At 35.7% G+C, this 18,795-nt stretch overlaps 1 protein-coding gene across 1 annotated transcript in view; it reads left to right on the forward strand.

Moving 5' to 3' along the window:
* The window catches only part of ROCK1 (Rho associated coiled-coil containing protein kinase 1), a 93,294-nt gene that overhangs the window by 24,738 nt on the left and 49,761 nt on the right, over positions 1-18,795 (forward strand). The window contains exons 3-6 of the mRNA XM_072852661.1: positions 9,824-9,905; positions 13,624-13,724; positions 14,557-14,694; positions 15,908-16,083. Coding sequence (XP_072708762.1) covers positions 9,824-9,905; positions 13,624-13,724; positions 14,557-14,694; positions 15,908-16,083 — 497 coding nt within the window. The remainder of the gene's footprint in view (positions 1-9,823; positions 9,906-13,623; positions 13,725-14,556; positions 14,695-15,907; positions 16,084-18,795) is intronic.

Genomic DNA, 18,795 nt, shown 5'->3' on the forward strand with positions numbered 1-18,795 from the left:
GTTTGTAAAACTTGCCCACAGAGCATATCAGCCCATGCAAGTGAACCTTTTTTAAGGAAAATAAGCTGCAAATATCCAGAGGTCTCACTTGCTGTGAAATGAAATAATATAATTTGACTTAATGTTTTCAGCTTATGCTCCTGTTACACATCTCCCTGAACTATTTTCAAACAATATCTATTGTACTTTTTTCTGCATAAATTTTACTGAAATATATTCTTGATGATATTTTGGTCTATATTCTTCATCTTCCTTGAGGACACTGCTCTCTCATCTGATAGTTGTTCTTAAAGATGTAATATTAAATGGAATTAATTCTGATGCTAAATTGAAATAACAAACATTAATGTAATAAATTGAAATTTGGATGTAAAGACTATTAACCACAATAAAATATCCTACTGTAGTGAAATTAGTGTTGTAATATAGTGTTAGAAGTCTAAGTTGGGAGGAGAAAAAAAACTCCACTGAAATATATTGTCTGGAATGCATCTTCAGCCAATGTGAACTTTCCATAATTTTAGGCATAAAATAGTGCCTTGAATATGTGTCACTCAGAACAGATCTATGGATCCAAGATTCCTGCATCTAGTCAGTGGACAGAGGGGCTCTGTTGTGAAGGAACTCTGACTTGCCCTCAGTTTTAGCAGAAGCCTGAGGCATGGAGGTTCTCTGAATTATATGTGTACTGGATACTGACAGTAGTCTTGCATGCTTACTGAATATGAGTTGATTTCTCACATTTGCACTGCATTTTATTTTAGTTTATTTTAGGAGATGTTTCAGGTGGTAAGATTCATTGCTGCAGTGGAAAAACAGCAACACCTGGTAAAACTACATGCCTGTGAAGGAGCATTACTGCTTGTCTGTTATACCTGTCTGTAGACTTGCACCTGAGGCTTCCTTCAGTGCTAATATGGATGTTAACAATATTGAGAGCTCTGTGGGCTCTGTTGTTAGTGACAGTGTGTATTTTGATACATATGTGTGTGTGTATCAATATATATTGAGATATCGATATTCATAATTTACTCAGTCATGTAGTAAGTGTATACTCTAGGAATTTGTCAGTAAAAATGTTGGACAATTGATGTTTGAACAGAATGCATGTACATGTACTTATATATGTAACTACACAGAATGTGATATGGGTGAAGTTTGCAACTACATATGGAACAACTCTTTTAAAAGGCTGAAATGAAAGCAATAATCCATACTGCTTTCAGTAATCCTGCCTTGAGGTTTCAAGATCTCCTTATTGAGCTTTTAAATCTTTACTGAGATAAACTCTTAGCTCTTTACCGAGTTAAAATTTTTTTCTTTGTGAAAGGCTATGTATTTAACCTAAATTTGCAAAAGCTCTTTATGAGTATTGAAAGATATTAAGAAGTAACGAGCTCTGTAGAATTGTATCAGGCTGGCAGCAAGAATGGGTGATGAATCAAGTGCCTTGTACTCAGGCTCATATGTCAGTTTGTATACTTTGCCTAGTCTAACAATGTCATGAAACTTCTTAAGTGAGGTGTCTTAAGTCTGTCTAGATTGACTTGTCCGCTTTAAAGATGAAGTACTAAATTGCAGTTTTCTGTTCTCTGGACAGCAAAATAAATGAATGTGATTAACTTAAAACTAGGTAGAGGGATCTTTTGTTTACTTGATTAGAGATAGATAAATGTAACACTATTGGCATTGGCCTGAAAGTTGGCTTTCAAACGGTGTTCTTGCCTGAAACTAGTGAGTTGTATAGATCTATTCAGTAGTTGTTTCTCAGGTAAACTTACACTTGCTCATTTAATTAAAAAAGAAAAGTGTTACTGTTGGGCACCAGAGGAAGGTCCTGTGTGTGTGTTTTTCCTTACCAATGAAGTGGCAGTAGAGTATTCCCCAAAACAGTAAGTATCAAAGAGGGGCCCAAGGTTTTCTCTTGATTCAGTTAGTAGCATCAGAAAAAGTTTGTCCTTGTCACAAAGGCGTATTGGCTGCTGTGGACTTACTTGGAGGGCTGAAAAACATGAATCATGCAAAGCTAAGCCTTGTAACGAGGTGGTCTTGTTTATCACTTGCCCTACTGGTAGGGAGTTAAAGGGTATTTTTGATAGGATAATTCATTGCAGGAACTACCTTTACGCAAACCAAAAGCATAGCCTGGTGTTGTAGACAAAATTGAATTGTTTAGATTGGAAGGGACCTCTTAAGATCATCTAGTCCAACACCTTTGCTTAAGCAGGGTCAGCTAGAGCAGGTTGCCCAGGACCATGTCCAGTCAGGTTTTGAGTATCTCCACAGATGGAGACTCTGCAACAACTCTGGGCAACCTGTATTTGATCACTGTCACAGTAAAAAAAGTGTGTTCTTGCATTCAGATGGAATCTCATGTTTTCAATTTATGCCAGTTGCCTCTTGTCCTGTCAGTAGACACCATTGAGAAGAGTCTGGGTCCATCTCCATTCCCTCCCATTTTATACACATGGATAAGATTTGCCCTTGAGCCTTCTCTTCCCCAGGCTGAACAGTCCCAGCTCCCTCAGCCTCATAGTATGAGAGATACTCCAGTCCCTTAATCATCTTTTTGGCCCTTTGCTGAACTTGCTCCAGTATGCCCATGTCTGTCTTGTACTGGAGAGCCCAGAACTGGACACAGCACTACAGGTGTGGCCTCACCAGTGCTGAGTAGAGGAGAAGGATCACCTCCCTCAGCCTGCTGGCAATGCTCTGCCTAATGCAGCCCAAGACGCTGTTGGCTGCCTTTGCTGTGAGGGCACATTGCTGTCTCACTTTGTTGTCTACCCAGGACCCAAGGTCCTTCTTGGCAGAGCTGCTTTCCAGCTGGTCACCCCCCCACACACACATGTGCTGGTGCCTGGGGCTGTTCCTCCCCAGGTGCAGGACTTGGCATTTCCTTTTGTTGAACTTCACGAGATTCTTCTCTGCCAGTTTCTCCAGCCTCTCCAGGTCCCTCTGACAATTCAAAGATCTGATAATTCAAACAGTTCAAAGAAACTTCTAATTTAATTTTTTTTTATGGTTGAGTTGAGGTATTACTTTTCATGCATGTTTGAAAATAGGATATAAAAACTAGCTTCTCACTTACAGCACTTAAATAGGCTCTCTCAGTATTGATAGTTGACTGCAGAGATCAACTTATGTATGGTGGGGCATTATGACAAATTATGATGAACACATGAAAATAAAGATCAGTCAGGTTTGTTGATTTAAAGTATGAAGGGAAGCTATAGTACTATAGAAATAATTAGGAAAATTGCTACAATGCAAGGAACTAAAATATGGGTAGTTAGAGTTGTAGATCTTAAGACTTACTTTGGTCTCTCCAAAAAAGGAAAAGTAGCAAAGACTTTAAACTTGGGTAACTGCCAGTTGGTCCGAGGAATGCAAATTTTGTATGCTGGTAATACCCATTAAGGTTTTTTTTAGTTCTTTGAATGCTAGATAAATAGCAAAATAAACAAGTGTCTCAATAGCAAAGTTTCAACTGGATTTAATACACTTTTAGTTATCATATGCTTCCAGTAGATGATACTATGTCATAATGAAATGTGTATGAAGTAAAAAATTCAAAATATAAAGATGCTATAACTGTACCCTGATAATGTAGATCATATACTCTATTTTTTACTTTATATCACTTATGAATCCTGAGATAATGTTTTGCTGAATTGAAGTTGCTTGATGGAGTATATTTTGAAATATCCTAACAGTGAATTTCGCTATAAAATTACATTAATATTAATTCATACATCTGAATAAAACCAGCATTACACAATTGTACTGAGTTTTGAGATTAAGGAATGTAGTTACAGAGTGAGGCAGTCCAGTATAGTCATGGTAGGACTGACAGTTTGATGCACTAAAACTTTGGAAATAGGTATAGACCAAAATGTAGGAAAAAATCCAATTAATATGGGACTGCTTAAGGCAAACTGAAGACGACCAGTACATTTTAGAGGAATTTAATGAAAAGAAGTTAGCGTAACAGCCTGAAAAATTCAATGCTAATAGATTGTGTAGTTAATGTGTATGTTAATGATAACTTTTATATTATTGCATTCTATATTTTTAGAAAAAATGAAGGGAAAGTAAAGGAAAAGGCTGTTGCAGATCTCTTTCTGCACATTTCTTCATAAAGAAGCTTAGTTTCCATACTGGAATCCTTTTTTTACAGTGTTCATGCTGGAGGATCTCTCTCAAGCTAAAGTGGCACTAGAAGAGTTTTGTTGACAAAATGACACAAGCAGTAAGATTGCTGAGATGTTGAGACTGCTTGATATTTATCTATCATTTTTGTACCTGATTGTGTCTCATTAAGGCATGTTAGTGTGTGTATAACCTTAGTGTTTATCTACATTAATGCTTAAAACTATTTTGACAACAGTGGTAAAGAAGATGGTAAATATATAGCTTTTTTATTACTTTTTCTATTGAAGAAAAAAATCTTTTGGATAACGCAGGAGCCCCCAGCCCAGCACCAAAAGAAGTGAGCCCACAGGTGTTATGACGGGGAAGAGCTACTGCATGTATTGGGGAAGAAAGTCATGCTTTACAAACCTAGTGGAGTTCCTTAAAGTAATTGCTGAGTATGAGGATAACAAAAAGCTTTTGATGAGGCTCTTGACTTAAACTTTTTATCAGAACTAAACTGTTTTGGGCTGGGCTTGTTTTGTGGATGGATGAATGAATGAAGTGAGAGCCGGTGATCAGTTTATTCAAAACAGATCAGTAATGGAGTCTAACAGGTCTGTGCTATTTCACAGTCATAAGTGATCTAAAATGGTGAATAATGATTAATTAATGATGATAGAGTAGTAAAAATTAAAGCTATAGCAAATCACAGAAGAAATTAATATTCGTTGGTGTCTGGGTAATTAAAAGTGGTAGGTGAAATTCAGCATTTATGAATGTTGAGTAAGTGCATGAGAGAAAAACCTCTCATCCTTATGTGCTTGTGTAGTTGAATGTTGAACTAGCTTTGCTTGATAGTACCTAGTTTTGTGAAAGAATCAATTTAGTACACAGTGACTATAAAAATTAACTGGATATTTCAGTTAATAACTTAAAATTTAATGAAGAACAGAACAGAAAACATTGTACTGCATTGTGTACTTGTGGTGTGCTCACAACTTAAATACTATTTGCAGTTTTCCTCCCAATTCAAAAAGTATATAGTAGGAAAAAAGCACTGGAGGGTGGTGGTGGTGGGAATTGGAATAGCTTTCATACAAGGATCACTGGAAGAAAGATAATCATGGGAGAAATGATCGAAGTGTGTAAAGCTGTGTCTTGGGGCAGGTGGGTAAAGAATCATTGTTTCTTTTGTGACTGAAGAATGGCAAGCTCAAAATGACGTACACTTTCACACAGCCTGTAGGCGGTGGAATTCATATCTGTATGATGCTGTAAATGCAAGAGACTAAAACAGATACAGAAAATGTTTAGACAAGGTCACTGAAGAAAATTCTGCCTAGAGCTGTTAACTATGACAGTGCCATTTCCAGCTCACAAATACACCAGAGCAGTACTACCTTATGCTGGACTTGTTCATATCCTCTTTCCTAGACACCTTTATCGTCATCTCCAGAGGCAGTATATGCATCCAGACTGACCTTTGATTTTACTCTGTGTATCTGTTCTTTTGAAACTTCTAAGCATGGTGTAGTAATGAACAAAATGAAACCAACAGAGTACGTGGAAACGTTGGTCTCGTATGGAAGAACTCTCTGCACATTGTAATGGCTCCCTAGTATGCCTCTTTTTAATTTCAGGATAAATGAGGTATTTTAAATCGATTATGAAACTACTGATGATTTCATTAAATGAATGTGATACAGAAAAGACTATATCAGACCATGAAACTGGTTGAGTGAAGGACATTAGAAAGGAATTTTTTTCCCCATGTTCTTTTTCAATCACCTCTGAAATAGTGTTACCAGGTAAGATGTAAGTGGAAGTCATGTGTTTGCTTTTATAAACCAATTTATTTTAGTAATCTAATTTAACTATTAACATAAAAGGAAAATGTCTGTGTAGACCTCAAAGCTAAACAGGAAAATTGCTCTGTAATGACAGAATAAGGTAGAATTTAGCGTTAGCTGAAAATACCTCTAAGCTACAGTACGTGTTTCTAAGTAGTACGGGATGTGCTGTATTTAAAGAAGATACGTACTGAAAATATATTGAACCCATCCAAGCAGGGGAAAAAGTCCATCATAAAAATGAGGCCTTCTTATTTTAATAAAGCTTATTAAGCTATTTGATGTAGGGTTGCCTGTTATAATGATGTCTTAGTATCCTTTTTCTTTAAGACAAGGAGGGTATGGCTACTATAGGTACTGAAGGAAAGATGCTTCTTCCTTTCTGTATTAGGAAAAAAGTCAGATGGCATACTGAAAGATTGAGCAAGATGGTAGCAAGGAAGCTGAGAAATGAGTTTTCTGCAGCCATTAACAATAATGATCATGTCTCCTTGCATTTGGCCTTTACCCTTTTTCTCCTAACCATTATTGCTAAAACTCTGTGGTATATTCCCATCTCTGTGACCTGCACCACCTTCAACCGGCTCCACCTTCTCACTGTTGAGCTTGTGTTGCTCCTCCTCCCTGTTTGTTCACCAGTGATACACCACTTAAAATAGCCATGCTTCTGTGTTTCCGTTTGTACGGGGACAGCTTGTAGCGTTCACAAGTTCTTCTGGTTTAGCTAATGTAAGTGAAATAAAAAGGCTATTCCATGTTTTATGTTGTACACTAGGTATCCTAAATATTTTACTTCCATTATTCACAATTCTCTAAAACTACCTTAAGCTTAGTCTTGTATTTGCAGTCCACCATTAAAATAATACCATGCTATTTTTTTCTTCAGAAACATACTTCAGTTGAAGAAATTAATGATTTTGAGAGTTAAGGATTTACAAGTCTCTTAATTATTATAGGGACACCACCCCACCCCTACCTTTTTTTTAGTGAAAGTTTTGAATCAGGATGGTTTCTTCTTTGGATACTTTAGCAAAGAGGAGCTGATTATTGAAGAGCCTTTTAAATAAGCAACTCTTGGCATGCAGCTTCCTTGGATGTTGTTTGCATGATTTTGAAGTGTGATTTGAAATGAATGCAAGATCAGTAGCTTGAATCTGTATGTCACAGGGTTTTTTTGTTAAGTGTTTTACTTGAAAGAGCTCATATCTAAGATCTGAAAGGCAATGTTTTCATGGTGAATTCTGGATTGAAATTTGCTTTTGCCTGTTAAAAGTGAATTTGTATACTATTTTTCATCTTTATTTTAGAGCTTTTAGAAAGAAACACAACAAAATACCTGACATGCTTGACAGACCAATGAAACCATGACAGTTTCTGTACTTACTGCTTTTTTCTGCATAGGTTTATATTTTAATATTTTGAAAGAAAAAGTATGATACAAAAGTAAGATTGATGTTAAAAATTTGTAAATATTCCCATTTGTCCTATATTGTTGTATTCAGTGTTTAAAATCTCCCTCCTCTAAAGAAAAAGACTGAATTTTGGCTTTTGAAGCAAACCCTGAAATGAAGCAGGTAATTGCAGTGCCCCAGAGCAAACCAGGATTTTGAGAATTTTGTTGTGCTTCTGCTTGATGTGTGGAAAAGTTTTCTGTGATAGCTGTGACCCTGGACAAATTGATTGACGTCAACAAGATTTGAAGGCTTAAGGGCAGAGTAGACCCCAAACTTTGGCAATTCATCACCATCACTCATCTGCTTTTAAAAACCCCTGGATGTGACCTAGCAGCCTCGTAGATGTTCTTTGCTTACTGCTTCTCAATGCGTGGGGTTCAATGCATAGAGCTACTAGTGCACTTTGTGCTGCTGTACAAGCAGTTATCAAGGTTTCTCTGTTGAATTTACCAAAGAATTGAAATTCTTTAGTGGATTTCCTGGATATTTACTATGTATCTGTGGAAAAGGTGCCTTTTAGTAGGTTACAAAGTATTTCTCACTAAGTTGCACTTACCCTGCATAGCTTTATTTCTACATCTGTATTGAGTCCAAATTGTTGTTGGTCCCTTACTCTCTTGTTTGTATTACTGACCCATTAAATGTTTTTTCATTGCCATTTGCTTTCCTTTTTCATCATCAGTGTAAGTCCAAAAAGGGGATCCTTTCATACACTCAAGATGCAAAACCTGACTTTATTTAAGTGCTGTGAAAATATTGTGATGCTTTTCTTGATTCTTATAATTTTAATTATAACATTTCTTAGTTCAAACTAAGCCACTGTATGGAGAGGTAACTTAAAACAGGAATGTTTTTATGAAATTAACAAATTTAGTAATATCCAGCCTTTAAAGTAATTCTGATTATCCTTGTAGTTTTACTTCCTTACCCCTGTTTTCAAATTCTAGCATGATTTTACTGCTTATTTTCTTTATACCTGAAGCAAATAATTTCTATCTCACATACTTCAAAAGTGAGGACTGCAAGCCTACAAATAATTTTGATTTTGATAGTATTTGATTTTTTTATAGCTTAAAATCTCCTGTAGACTGAGGGGGGGAAAAATAGGTATGAATTTGAAGTGAGGGATCAAAGACTAATCTTTTTAATCTAGATCAAGTGTGTTCTCTAATATATATTCCTGGAAAATAAGCTTTCAAAAAGCTTATACTCTAGCTTTTCTTCTGGCATAGTTACTTGATGGATGTAGCGGTCAAAGGCTGATGGATCAGCTTTCAATCCTGTATTGCCTAATTTTATAAAAGCTGAAAACAGTCAAATTAGGTCTGATCAGATCTGAACTGATCCGATCAAAGATATGTCTGGTCTAATATCTCAGTCCCAACAGGTCAATAACAGATAGCATAGACATGTAGGTACAAATTGGATGAGTAAATAGCAGTACTTCTCTGGCATGCTTTGTTAACATCCATCAATTTGTATTTTATGACCTTCCTCTCTGTTGTTGCAGTTGTCACTTAAACATTACCTAGTTGAGAAAGAAGACTCCCTAATGCTATTTGATTCTTCGTGATATCATTCCCTAGAATACTTGATCATTTTTCATTAGGTACCATATCTGTGGTTTTCAACCAAAATATCTGGTTTAGTTTTTCTCTGAGAAGATGCAATCCACTGAAGAATCATGTATACCTGTGGTAAAATTTAGACTTAAGTTTTAAGTTGGGAAGTTTACGGCACTTAACAAGACCTTAAAACTATCTTCTTCTTTGTTGTTGTATTTTTCTGTTGGTTTTTTGATGGGTTTGGTTTTGTTTCGTTTTTGTTCATAGGGATGTATTCCATGGTATTAATGCCAGATGGGCTTGTTTGTTCCTAGATTTAAGCTAGAATGTATAAAGCCAATATCTTGTTCATGAAAATTCCCTCTGAATTCAGTTAATAAAATGTGGGGTTGACACTTGGAATTAAATTACCATCATTGTCCTATTTGCAAGTTGCCACTTAATGTTCAAGTGCCTACTCTGTGATGCGTTGTGACTTCTTAACGTTATTGAACTTCATTAGAACTGCTAGTTGTTCTTTTCGTATTTGGAAAAAAACAATGTTTTCATGTAAATGTGGCACTAATTAAGGTAATTAATAATTCATAGAAGTATATTTGTTTTGGGATGGATGGAAATTAAGTTTTGAAGAGTCCAATGGAAGTGGAGGAGTAACAGCTGTTTCACGTAATGGCTGACTGAATCATTAAATAAATGTGAATGATTTCATTTGTATGGAAAATTGATAGGGACAACTATTTTTATCTTGTCTCTTCCATTAGCAGCATGGGTAATTATTTTTCCAAACACTTAATTTTGCTTGGTTTTTTTTTTTCAGGATGGATTAGATGCTTTGGTATATGACTTGGATTTTCCTGCCTTAAGAAAAAACAAAAACATTGACAACTTCTTAAACAGGTGTAAGTATTTAATGTTTCAGTTACTAAATAACAAAAGACTATAAATACCAGCAAAAATAAAAAATAAAAGCGGTTCTAGCTTTTTGAAAGGCAGCTAGGGATTTGGGATGCATTAAGTTTTTGGGTGCAAGTTGTTTTAAGAGTCTATTTATTTATTTCCCCTATTCAAACCTAATCCCCAGCAACGGAACATCCAAGTTTCTTGCCACTGTAAATGGCATTGTTTTCAGTGGCACAAAGCCTTTTAAGAGAAAGGCCTGTTATCTTTCTTCTTGGCAGCCCTCTGGATTCCCATAACTTGCTTTGTAATTTCATGTGCTAATATATCATAAGCAATTAACAGTAAAATGACATAATGTGTATACAGTGTCAAGAAATCATATTAAAACTTTGTTCGCTGACAGACTGGACCATGTGTTTTGTAGACTTTTTTTTTTAGTATAAAAGGTCTCTTTTCATTATCACATGAAATTCTTATACTGCATAGCTGCTGTATTTACTTGTGCATGCAGCTGATGTGTCTGCAGAATTCTTCTCTGTATTTACTCTGTATTTTTCCACTACCAGATTTCCTGCACATTCTACTCTGTAATAAAATTTTAAATTAATAAAGTTGTTTTTTTAATAGAAGTCATAGTTCCATAATTTTAATAATTAAAAAAAACCCCAAACAAACAAAAAGGCATTTAAGAGTTAAGTCTTTTCTAAAGGCTGCCAAACTGACAAATTCTGGAAATCATGGCAGAGATGTTTGCTGATTTGAGACTTGATTCTGCCTGTGGACTGAACGGGCAAGCCTTGAAATTAAACTAATGTTACTAGGTTTTTACAGCCTTAAGCATATCAATTAAATGTTGTAATAAATGTCTTTTGTGGCAAATATAAAGTAATTTGACTAAACCAATTTTTGTTGTTGCTTCATTGAAATTTGTTTTTGTTTCTGTTTCCAAGGTGTTTTCGAATAGTTTACTTGGTGCAACTGTAAGCAATGATAGTGGATTTGTGGGTTTTATTTTATATTATTCCCCATTTGTGGGAATATATGAATCCACTAGATCTAGTTGATGGCCTACTTACACATAAGCTGGTTGCTGAAAGGCCTAAGTTCAAATGTTCTGTTTAACTTTTCACAGTACAAACTATATTTGATATTGTACGCCGTGTTACATGCACATTTTGTATACTCAGTTATTTACAGAGAAGGTGTGGTGAAACTCTTGGAGAAAAGAAAAGTTGTGTTAGGCAAAGGAAATACTCATTGCAACAGATAATTTGAATGTAATTTTTATGAATAGTGAAATCATTAGTGAGTCTCAAAGAGCTGTACTTTTGCAATGGGGGCTGAGTGAAGGAAAAGGAAATTTACGTTTATCATCTGATAATGAATATCTTGTAGGTATAAATTATATACTGTGTAAGATGTGACCTGAAGTAATATGAAGGTGGAGAACAGACCATTATTTCACTTCAGACTGCCTGTAGAACACTACTCTTGCTGTGTTTGCTGAAATATGAAAGCAAGCTGTGGATGTGCGAGTAGTGGCCTTAGAGGGAACCATGAAGTCTAGTTTGTCTCGAATTTCTATTAAAAAAAAAAGACATATAGGAACATTTTCATGTTTATTTTAGTTCTAATAGAAAACTGTTTAAAATATCTTTTTGCAGTATTAGCTGTCCAAACAGTTTGCACCGTTATTCTAGAACTTTAAAATAAATTTCTATATTGCAAATAAAATGGGAGTTTGCTTCCTTTATTTTATGGAGTGATTGCCCTATGAGCCAGTCCTTATCCCCTCTTACTTTTCTCTGGTTTGCATTGTATATTTGTGGAGCCTCCAAAATCTGATTCTACTGCCTAAGCTTGTGAGGGTTGTTATTGCAAATGTAGAACCTTATTAATTTTCTACCATATAGAATTAAAAGAATAAAGGAATCAAGATGCTTGAGAGCCCTACTTTGCAGCAGGGACTCATTTTATTTCAAGACAGCATCTAAGCTTATGATCAAACTTCAGGGCAAGTTGGAGAATGCAGTCTTTTGCCATGGGAGCTACCTATTCATACAGTGTAAGGTGGCCGGGTCCTCCACTATTAGTGGGAGATAAGGAACTGCCTATTTAAATATGTTGCAGCCTGATAAACCTTGTTTAACAGATCTTAGCATACAGAGGTCAAATTTCGAACACTGTTGCTATTGTAATGTATTGTCTGAAGATAATCAAGTGTTAGTTTGTGCCTCAAATAGTAAATTGCAATTTGCAACTGCTCACAAGCCTGGTTTCCATTATTTAAAAATCTTTCATTTAGATTGCTCTTCAGATATATTTTCCATAATTCTGTTTTGGCCATAGGTGAGGCTTGTGATTGAAAACCATTTAAAGCATTCATATTGTGCCTAGCTTTCTTTTACACCAATGTCAAGATTTTTCTTTCAGAAGTGGTGGATGTCCTGTTGTTAGATTACTAGGCAGTAAGTTAACTAGCAAATAACTAGAAAATTGTTGTCATGAGAATTGCTGCATTTTACTTCCATACAGTCTTACTCATCCTCCACTATGGGTCAGTTTTCACCAGGGCAAATAAGGCGGTGCATTATTTTTTTAAATTACTGAATATTTTGATCCTTTGATTGTGTGAAATAATTTTTCAGAATTTACAATTTTAATATAATTTATTGAAATCAGCTAGTGTTATGCTGTGTTGTAAAGGGATGGCTTTACATTAGACAGTAATGCCACAGAGTATTTATTCAAACAAAGCTATGTTTGTTCCTGTTGCGGTAATAAAATCTTACTGAATTTTAATTGTACATATGCTGCTTTTGTTTTAGGTAATAGCCAGTTTAGGTAGAAATCTAATGGTAACTTTCTGTTGTCTGCCTAATAATTTTTTTAAAATATGAACTTAAAAAATGATGTTTCTCCTCCTTTCTCTTCTCCTGTCCTTACTTCTTCCTAAACTTGGCTTTTAGGTCTAGAATATTATTTTTGAAAATAAAATATCGTTGCATGTAGTTTTAGTAGATGTTCCTTGCTTTTAGAAATACTGAAGCATGAAGCTTTTCCATGCAATCTCATGCCAGTGTTGACCCACATGGATTAAAATAGACTGTTTTCATCTTTGACCAAATTTGGAATTAGAATATCTGCCCACTGGGAGTTTGTAAATTATTGTAGTTTATAGAATGACAGGTTTATGTAAATAATTGCAGTGATTCCCACTGCATGTTTTAAATTAAAATCTACTTTCTTGAGTGTTAGAAAAAATTACAGTGCAGAAAAGTGAAAGCTTATTTTTTTAAAATAGTTTCTTCAAGTGTCTCGTTTGTGTATGTTATGATATTTTCTCAGATGTGTTGCATATTTATCCAGAAATAATCTTTTTATACTGATCAGCTTACAAGCAAGATCATGTTGGATATGAAATTTTTGCATAGCTTTTTTTGCAGGTGATTATTTTAAAAGAAATTCCCAAATTAAGATCTGTGGTGATTTGATTGTACAGTGGAGTCATTGCATTATGTTTATGTCAGGTTTTGGTTACTATGGTAATGAGAATGAGGTCATGCATTATGCAGAGACGTTTCCAATAGGAAGGTAGGTTCAAAAGAAGTCCCCTCTTTAAGCATCACATCTTCTAATAACTATGAAAAATTGAAATTAGGTGAATGGGTTTAATTAAATTGATTATATATGAAATGCGTATTTTCTTTTATGTAGATAAAGACACAGTAAATAAAATGAGAGATCTCCGCATGAAAGCTGAAGATTATGAAGTGGTGAAGGTGATTGGTAGAGGGGCATTTGGGGAGGTTCAGTTGGTAAGTTATGTTTCTATTTGTACATTTGAATGTATTCTGTAGTATTTGCTCATGCATCTATTTCTGAACGCAGTGTTCAGAAGATTCAGTCTTATAATATTATAGCCTTTAGCTCAGTTAAATTTTATTTCTTGTCCCATGGAAATGTTTTTGAGAATCTCATATTTCAGTACTCTCAAAGTGCACAAGTACTTGTTTTGCATTGTAGTCACGCTTCTCTATTAAAATAAAATGGAATGTGTATTCCTCATAATAAAGAAAATTAGTCTTTGCCACTGTATACATGGACACTTGAACAAATCTTCAGGACTAGAAGAATTTCTGCCAGTTCAGGGACTACACCAGATTTTTGTGGGTGTAGTTCTCACAGATGAGAGATGTTCTGTGTTGTTTGTGACAAATTAGCAACTGGGCTTGTTCATCCTGCTTTATTGAATTGAGAACTGGTGGGAGAAACTGGAAATAGGGCAGCAAGTGTACATTTCTGCTAATGAACTCTGGAAAATGCTTATAGTTTTAACTTTATAGTATTTAACAAGTGCCAATATTTTTCCTTTTAAAGACACATACCTACAAATTACAAAGCAACTGTTATGCCTATGGACTTCTACATTGAATATTCTAGCAAGTATTTTAAGAGCAATGCATATGTTGTCAGATAATAGAATGTAATTATTCTGTAGACCTACAGTATATAATTCTTCATAAAAATGTGAAGAGTCTTATAAAACTTGTTAAATAATGAAGCGGGAAAAGTAATATATTCAGTGGTGTTCTTCATATGTTAATGTGGCAAACTAATGTGTTCTGTATGTCACATTTGTCTTCATAGGTAAGGCATAAATCCTCAAGGAGAGTGTATGCTATGAAGCTTCTGAGCAAATTTGAGATGATAAAAAGGTCAGATTCTGCATTCTTCTGGGAAGAAAGGGATATTATGGCTTTTGCTAACAGTCCCTGGGTTGTTCAGGTATAGTGATATTTTTAAAATATTGTCATTATAGAATAGTTCCGTAACAACACTGCATGACTTGGAATTACATGTTTTCATTTTTAGTTTTTCAAAGTCCCTTTTTGGTTGTATTGGTCTGTTAGGGAAATACATTATTAACATTAGGATAGCGGATGCTGCACTTGCTTCAAAACTGTATTTTGTCATAACATTTACAAGATAAGCTATTCTGTTTATTATTAAAATTCTTTGCCAGATACATATTGGTGAGCCTGCTCTGTAGTAATTCTTTGAGGCATCCAGCATACCGGAAAGATATGCTTAAGACACAGCTTCTGTATATTCTAATTTCTGTGTGTATATTTGACTGCAAATTATACCCGCTCTGGTTATTTTTTCCTCATTTCAGTGTTATCACTGACAATTTTTTGGGAGGGATTGGTGCCTTTGAAGTTTATAAGGAGCACGCCTGAAGCAATCATCATGCATTGTGTGTGCACATGTTAACTTGTTCATTCAAACTGTTCATACCTGTAAGCGTGTAAATTCTTCTGTTAGGTCAGAATTAAACAAAATTATTCCAGATTTACCTAGATCAAATAGGTAACTACATTACTATCTGTCTGGGAGTGACTGTCCAGAATAGTACTTTCAAGATTTTCAAAAAGTTTTAAGTTAGGAAACTTAAATCTACTTGCACTACTCATGTTGAATAGAGCATTGACAACTGTAAGGGAAATATTTTTACTTGATTGTTTAAAATTTAGGCTCACTTTCTAAACAACAAATACATTGACAATAGAATAATAAATATTTAGTGATAACACAAAGAGATTTGGCCAGATGTTTGCAATACAGTAGTTTCATGTTTACATATTTGTCAACTAGCATCCCAGTGAATAAGGAAGCATTTTCTCCTCTTATGCAATGAGCATTCTTTGAAATGATCTTGAAGTGTCTTGCACCAAATTCACTAATCTTAATTTGTAACAAGGACTCTACTCCTTCCATTGTAATATAAAGAGACGGAAGATATGGCTGAAATTTACTCTAGAGATTAATTCCTTTTTAGGAGGTCTGCTGGATGATGCAAAGTTATGGTAGTAGTTGTAGCAATTGTGTTACTCTGTAAATCAGTTTGTGCAGAAATTCCTTTGATTTCCAACAAGCAAAAGATTAAAGACGACTGGAACATTCAGTGACTTGTTTTTTGTTTATTCACTTTTTACAGTTATTTTACGCATTCCAAGATGACCGTTACCTTTACATGGTGATGGAATACATGCCCGGTGGGGACCTTGTGAATTTAATGAGCAACTACGATGTTCCGGAGAAATGGGCAAGATTTTATACTGCTGAAGTTGTACTTGCATTAGATGCAATTCACTCAATGGGGTTTATACACAGGTGAAAAAGAAAAGAAGTGTTGTTACATAGTGCTGTGTTATTCCTAGTGCTGCCAGAATGACTTCAGTAATTGTTTAGGCAGTTTTAAAATTTATTATGTTACTTCTTCATTATTATTTCATAATTATTCCATCTTACAACTTCAAAGGTTCTTGCCATCAGAAACTGCAAGTCTAAGGTGATACAGTCAAAGTAAAGGTTTTTCAGCAGGCTGATGTTCCTCAGTTTAGGGAGTAATAAAATTGTCCCACCTTACCAAGAGATACAAGAACTAAAGTGATATTAACATGTTGGCCCCAAAATGGTTCTTTTCTTTGGAATAGAAAAATCTGTTTTGGGAATTTGATAGCAGTAGTATTCACTGTTAGGAATTACTAATCCTCTGCTCTGCATTTGAAGCCTTGGCTGGCATCAGTGACCCATTAAACAAGAATCTGTGAACAATGTGAGAAAAATCTCCCAGCCACATGTTTTCTTGTAAGGGGCAAGATGGAAAATTGAGGTGCAGAGCAAAGGGACTTGGCTTAGTTTCATATTATGTACTCACCCTAAAGTGAAATGTAGTCACTTCTTGGTTAGGTTGAGAAGTTTTCTTTTTTATATTTGAACTTTTATCTGTTGTTAGCTTTCAATTGTATTAACTAGGAGCAGAAGAATAATTTTTTCAGCAGAAAATACAGGAGGAGTTTGAGGAAAACCTAGTATAGAAATTGTCAATTTGTAATTTGTCCAGAAGATCAGTGTTAACATGTAAGTTTTTGCAAAAAAGCAAAGCAAACCAAACTACTAATCTGTTGCTTGAATAGGATCTAGAGCATTATGTAGCTATGCTACATCTAATGGATAAATTGTCTAGCTGAACGAACCATTTGTACACATGTATTGCAAGCTTTAGAAAGCAGGCATTAGAAGTTGCCAGCAGCACAGCGAGTTTCTTTCCTGAAGATTTAGATTATTTTGACATCAGCAGATTTTTTGGAATTTGTTTTCCACTGGAGTTAGTCTATTCAAATCTAAGGAATGAAAGGAAACTGATGAAAATGTGAGCCCACTGCTTAATGGATCAGGGACCTAGTGAAAAAGGACATGGAAACGGCTGAGGCTGCCGCCTTTGCCTCAGCCTTTGTTGATAAGGTCTGCTTTCAGGCTTTTCAGGTCCCTGTGCCTAATGGCAGAGCTTGGGAGAGTGAAGCATTACTGTGGCAGGGGAGGATCAAGCTGACTCCCAGTTATGCAAACTGGACATATACAGGTCCAAGGCACCAGGTGGGATGTACCAAGGGTCGTGAGGGAGCTGGCCAGTATCCTTATGATACTTCTCTCTGTCGTCACCTTTGAAAGGCTGCGGCAATTGGGAGATTCCCAATGACTGGAAAGAAGCAAATGGCACACCCATCTTGCCCTGAGAAGGGCGAGGAGGGGAGGATCAGGGGAACTGCAGGCTGATCAGCCTAAGGGCAGTCTTGGGAATCTTATGGAGTAAATTCTCAGGAAATCATTTCCAAGCATGTGGATGGGAAGGTGATTGGGGCCTGCTTGGATTTACCAAGGGTAAAGCATGCCTTACCAACCCAGTTGCCTTCTGTGATGAGATGATGGGCTCCACTGATGAGGGGAGAGCAGTGTGTGTTGTTTGTCTTGACTTTAGCAAGGTTTTTGATGTAGCCAGATTGGAAAGTTACGGTTTGAATAGCTAAAACAAAGGGTTGTACTCAATAGTACAATGTCCAGCCAACAGTCTGCTACCAACGATTTCTCAGAGGATTGATACTGGGGTCAGCACTATGTTTTCATTCACAACATGAACAGTGTTCAGGTGAGATAGAAAGCATCAGTCATCAGCTCCCCAGCAGGACTTTATAGAAAAGGTGGAGCCAGACTGGAAGTTGCACACCAAAAAGTTGAAAGGCAATGGATGACACAAGTTGCAGCAAGGGAATATCTAGCTATTCATTAGGAAATATTTTTTCACTATGAGGGTGGTCAAACAGTGGAAGAGAGTCCTAGAGAGGTTGTGGGATCTCCATCCTTAAAAAAATTCAAAACTTGACTGGATTTGACCCTGAGGAACCTAATATAATTTTGAAGTTGAGTCTAACTGTGTTAGCTGTACTTTGATCAGGCAGTTGAACCAGGTGTGTTACAAAAATCCCTCCCAGCCAAAATTATTCTGTGAGTATACTGATACATTTCCACTGCACTTCATTTCACAGTTATGGCCAGAGTTCTCCTTTGAGGTCCCAGAAATATACTTTCTCCTGAAATTCATGTTATGCTTTCTTGAGAATTGTTTCCTACTATTATTCTGCTTCAGTATATTTAATAACATTAGATATGCTGAACTTTACCAGTTGCTTTATGAAAACTTCTTTTCTATAACGGAAGTACTTTGTGGAAACAGCCATAAGGCAATACTCCTTTTGAGCCATGGAAAAATATTTGTTCATATTAGTACAATTCTGAAAATGACATTCATTTGTTCCCTTAAAATAGAAGTGGTACAGAGAAGGAGCTCTGTTTTCAAGGTCTGTTTGAGATAGCTAACTCAGAACCAGAATGGATTTTTTTCTGTAGCTGGATCCTAGCAGAGAGGTATTTCAACCACTGAGTTGCGTGTTTTTTAGGGACTTGAGGTTCAACATTAATGTCCAGGTTTGTTAGATTTGGTGACTTAAGACTGTATTCCCACATCCATTATAATTTTTTAAAATG

The sequence above is a fragment of the Ciconia boyciana genome, chromosome 2 (assembly GCF_034638445.1).
Source record: "Ciconia boyciana chromosome 2, ASM3463844v1, whole genome shotgun sequence".
Taxonomy (NCBI): domain Eukaryota; kingdom Metazoa; phylum Chordata; class Aves; order Ciconiiformes; family Ciconiidae; genus Ciconia; species Ciconia boyciana.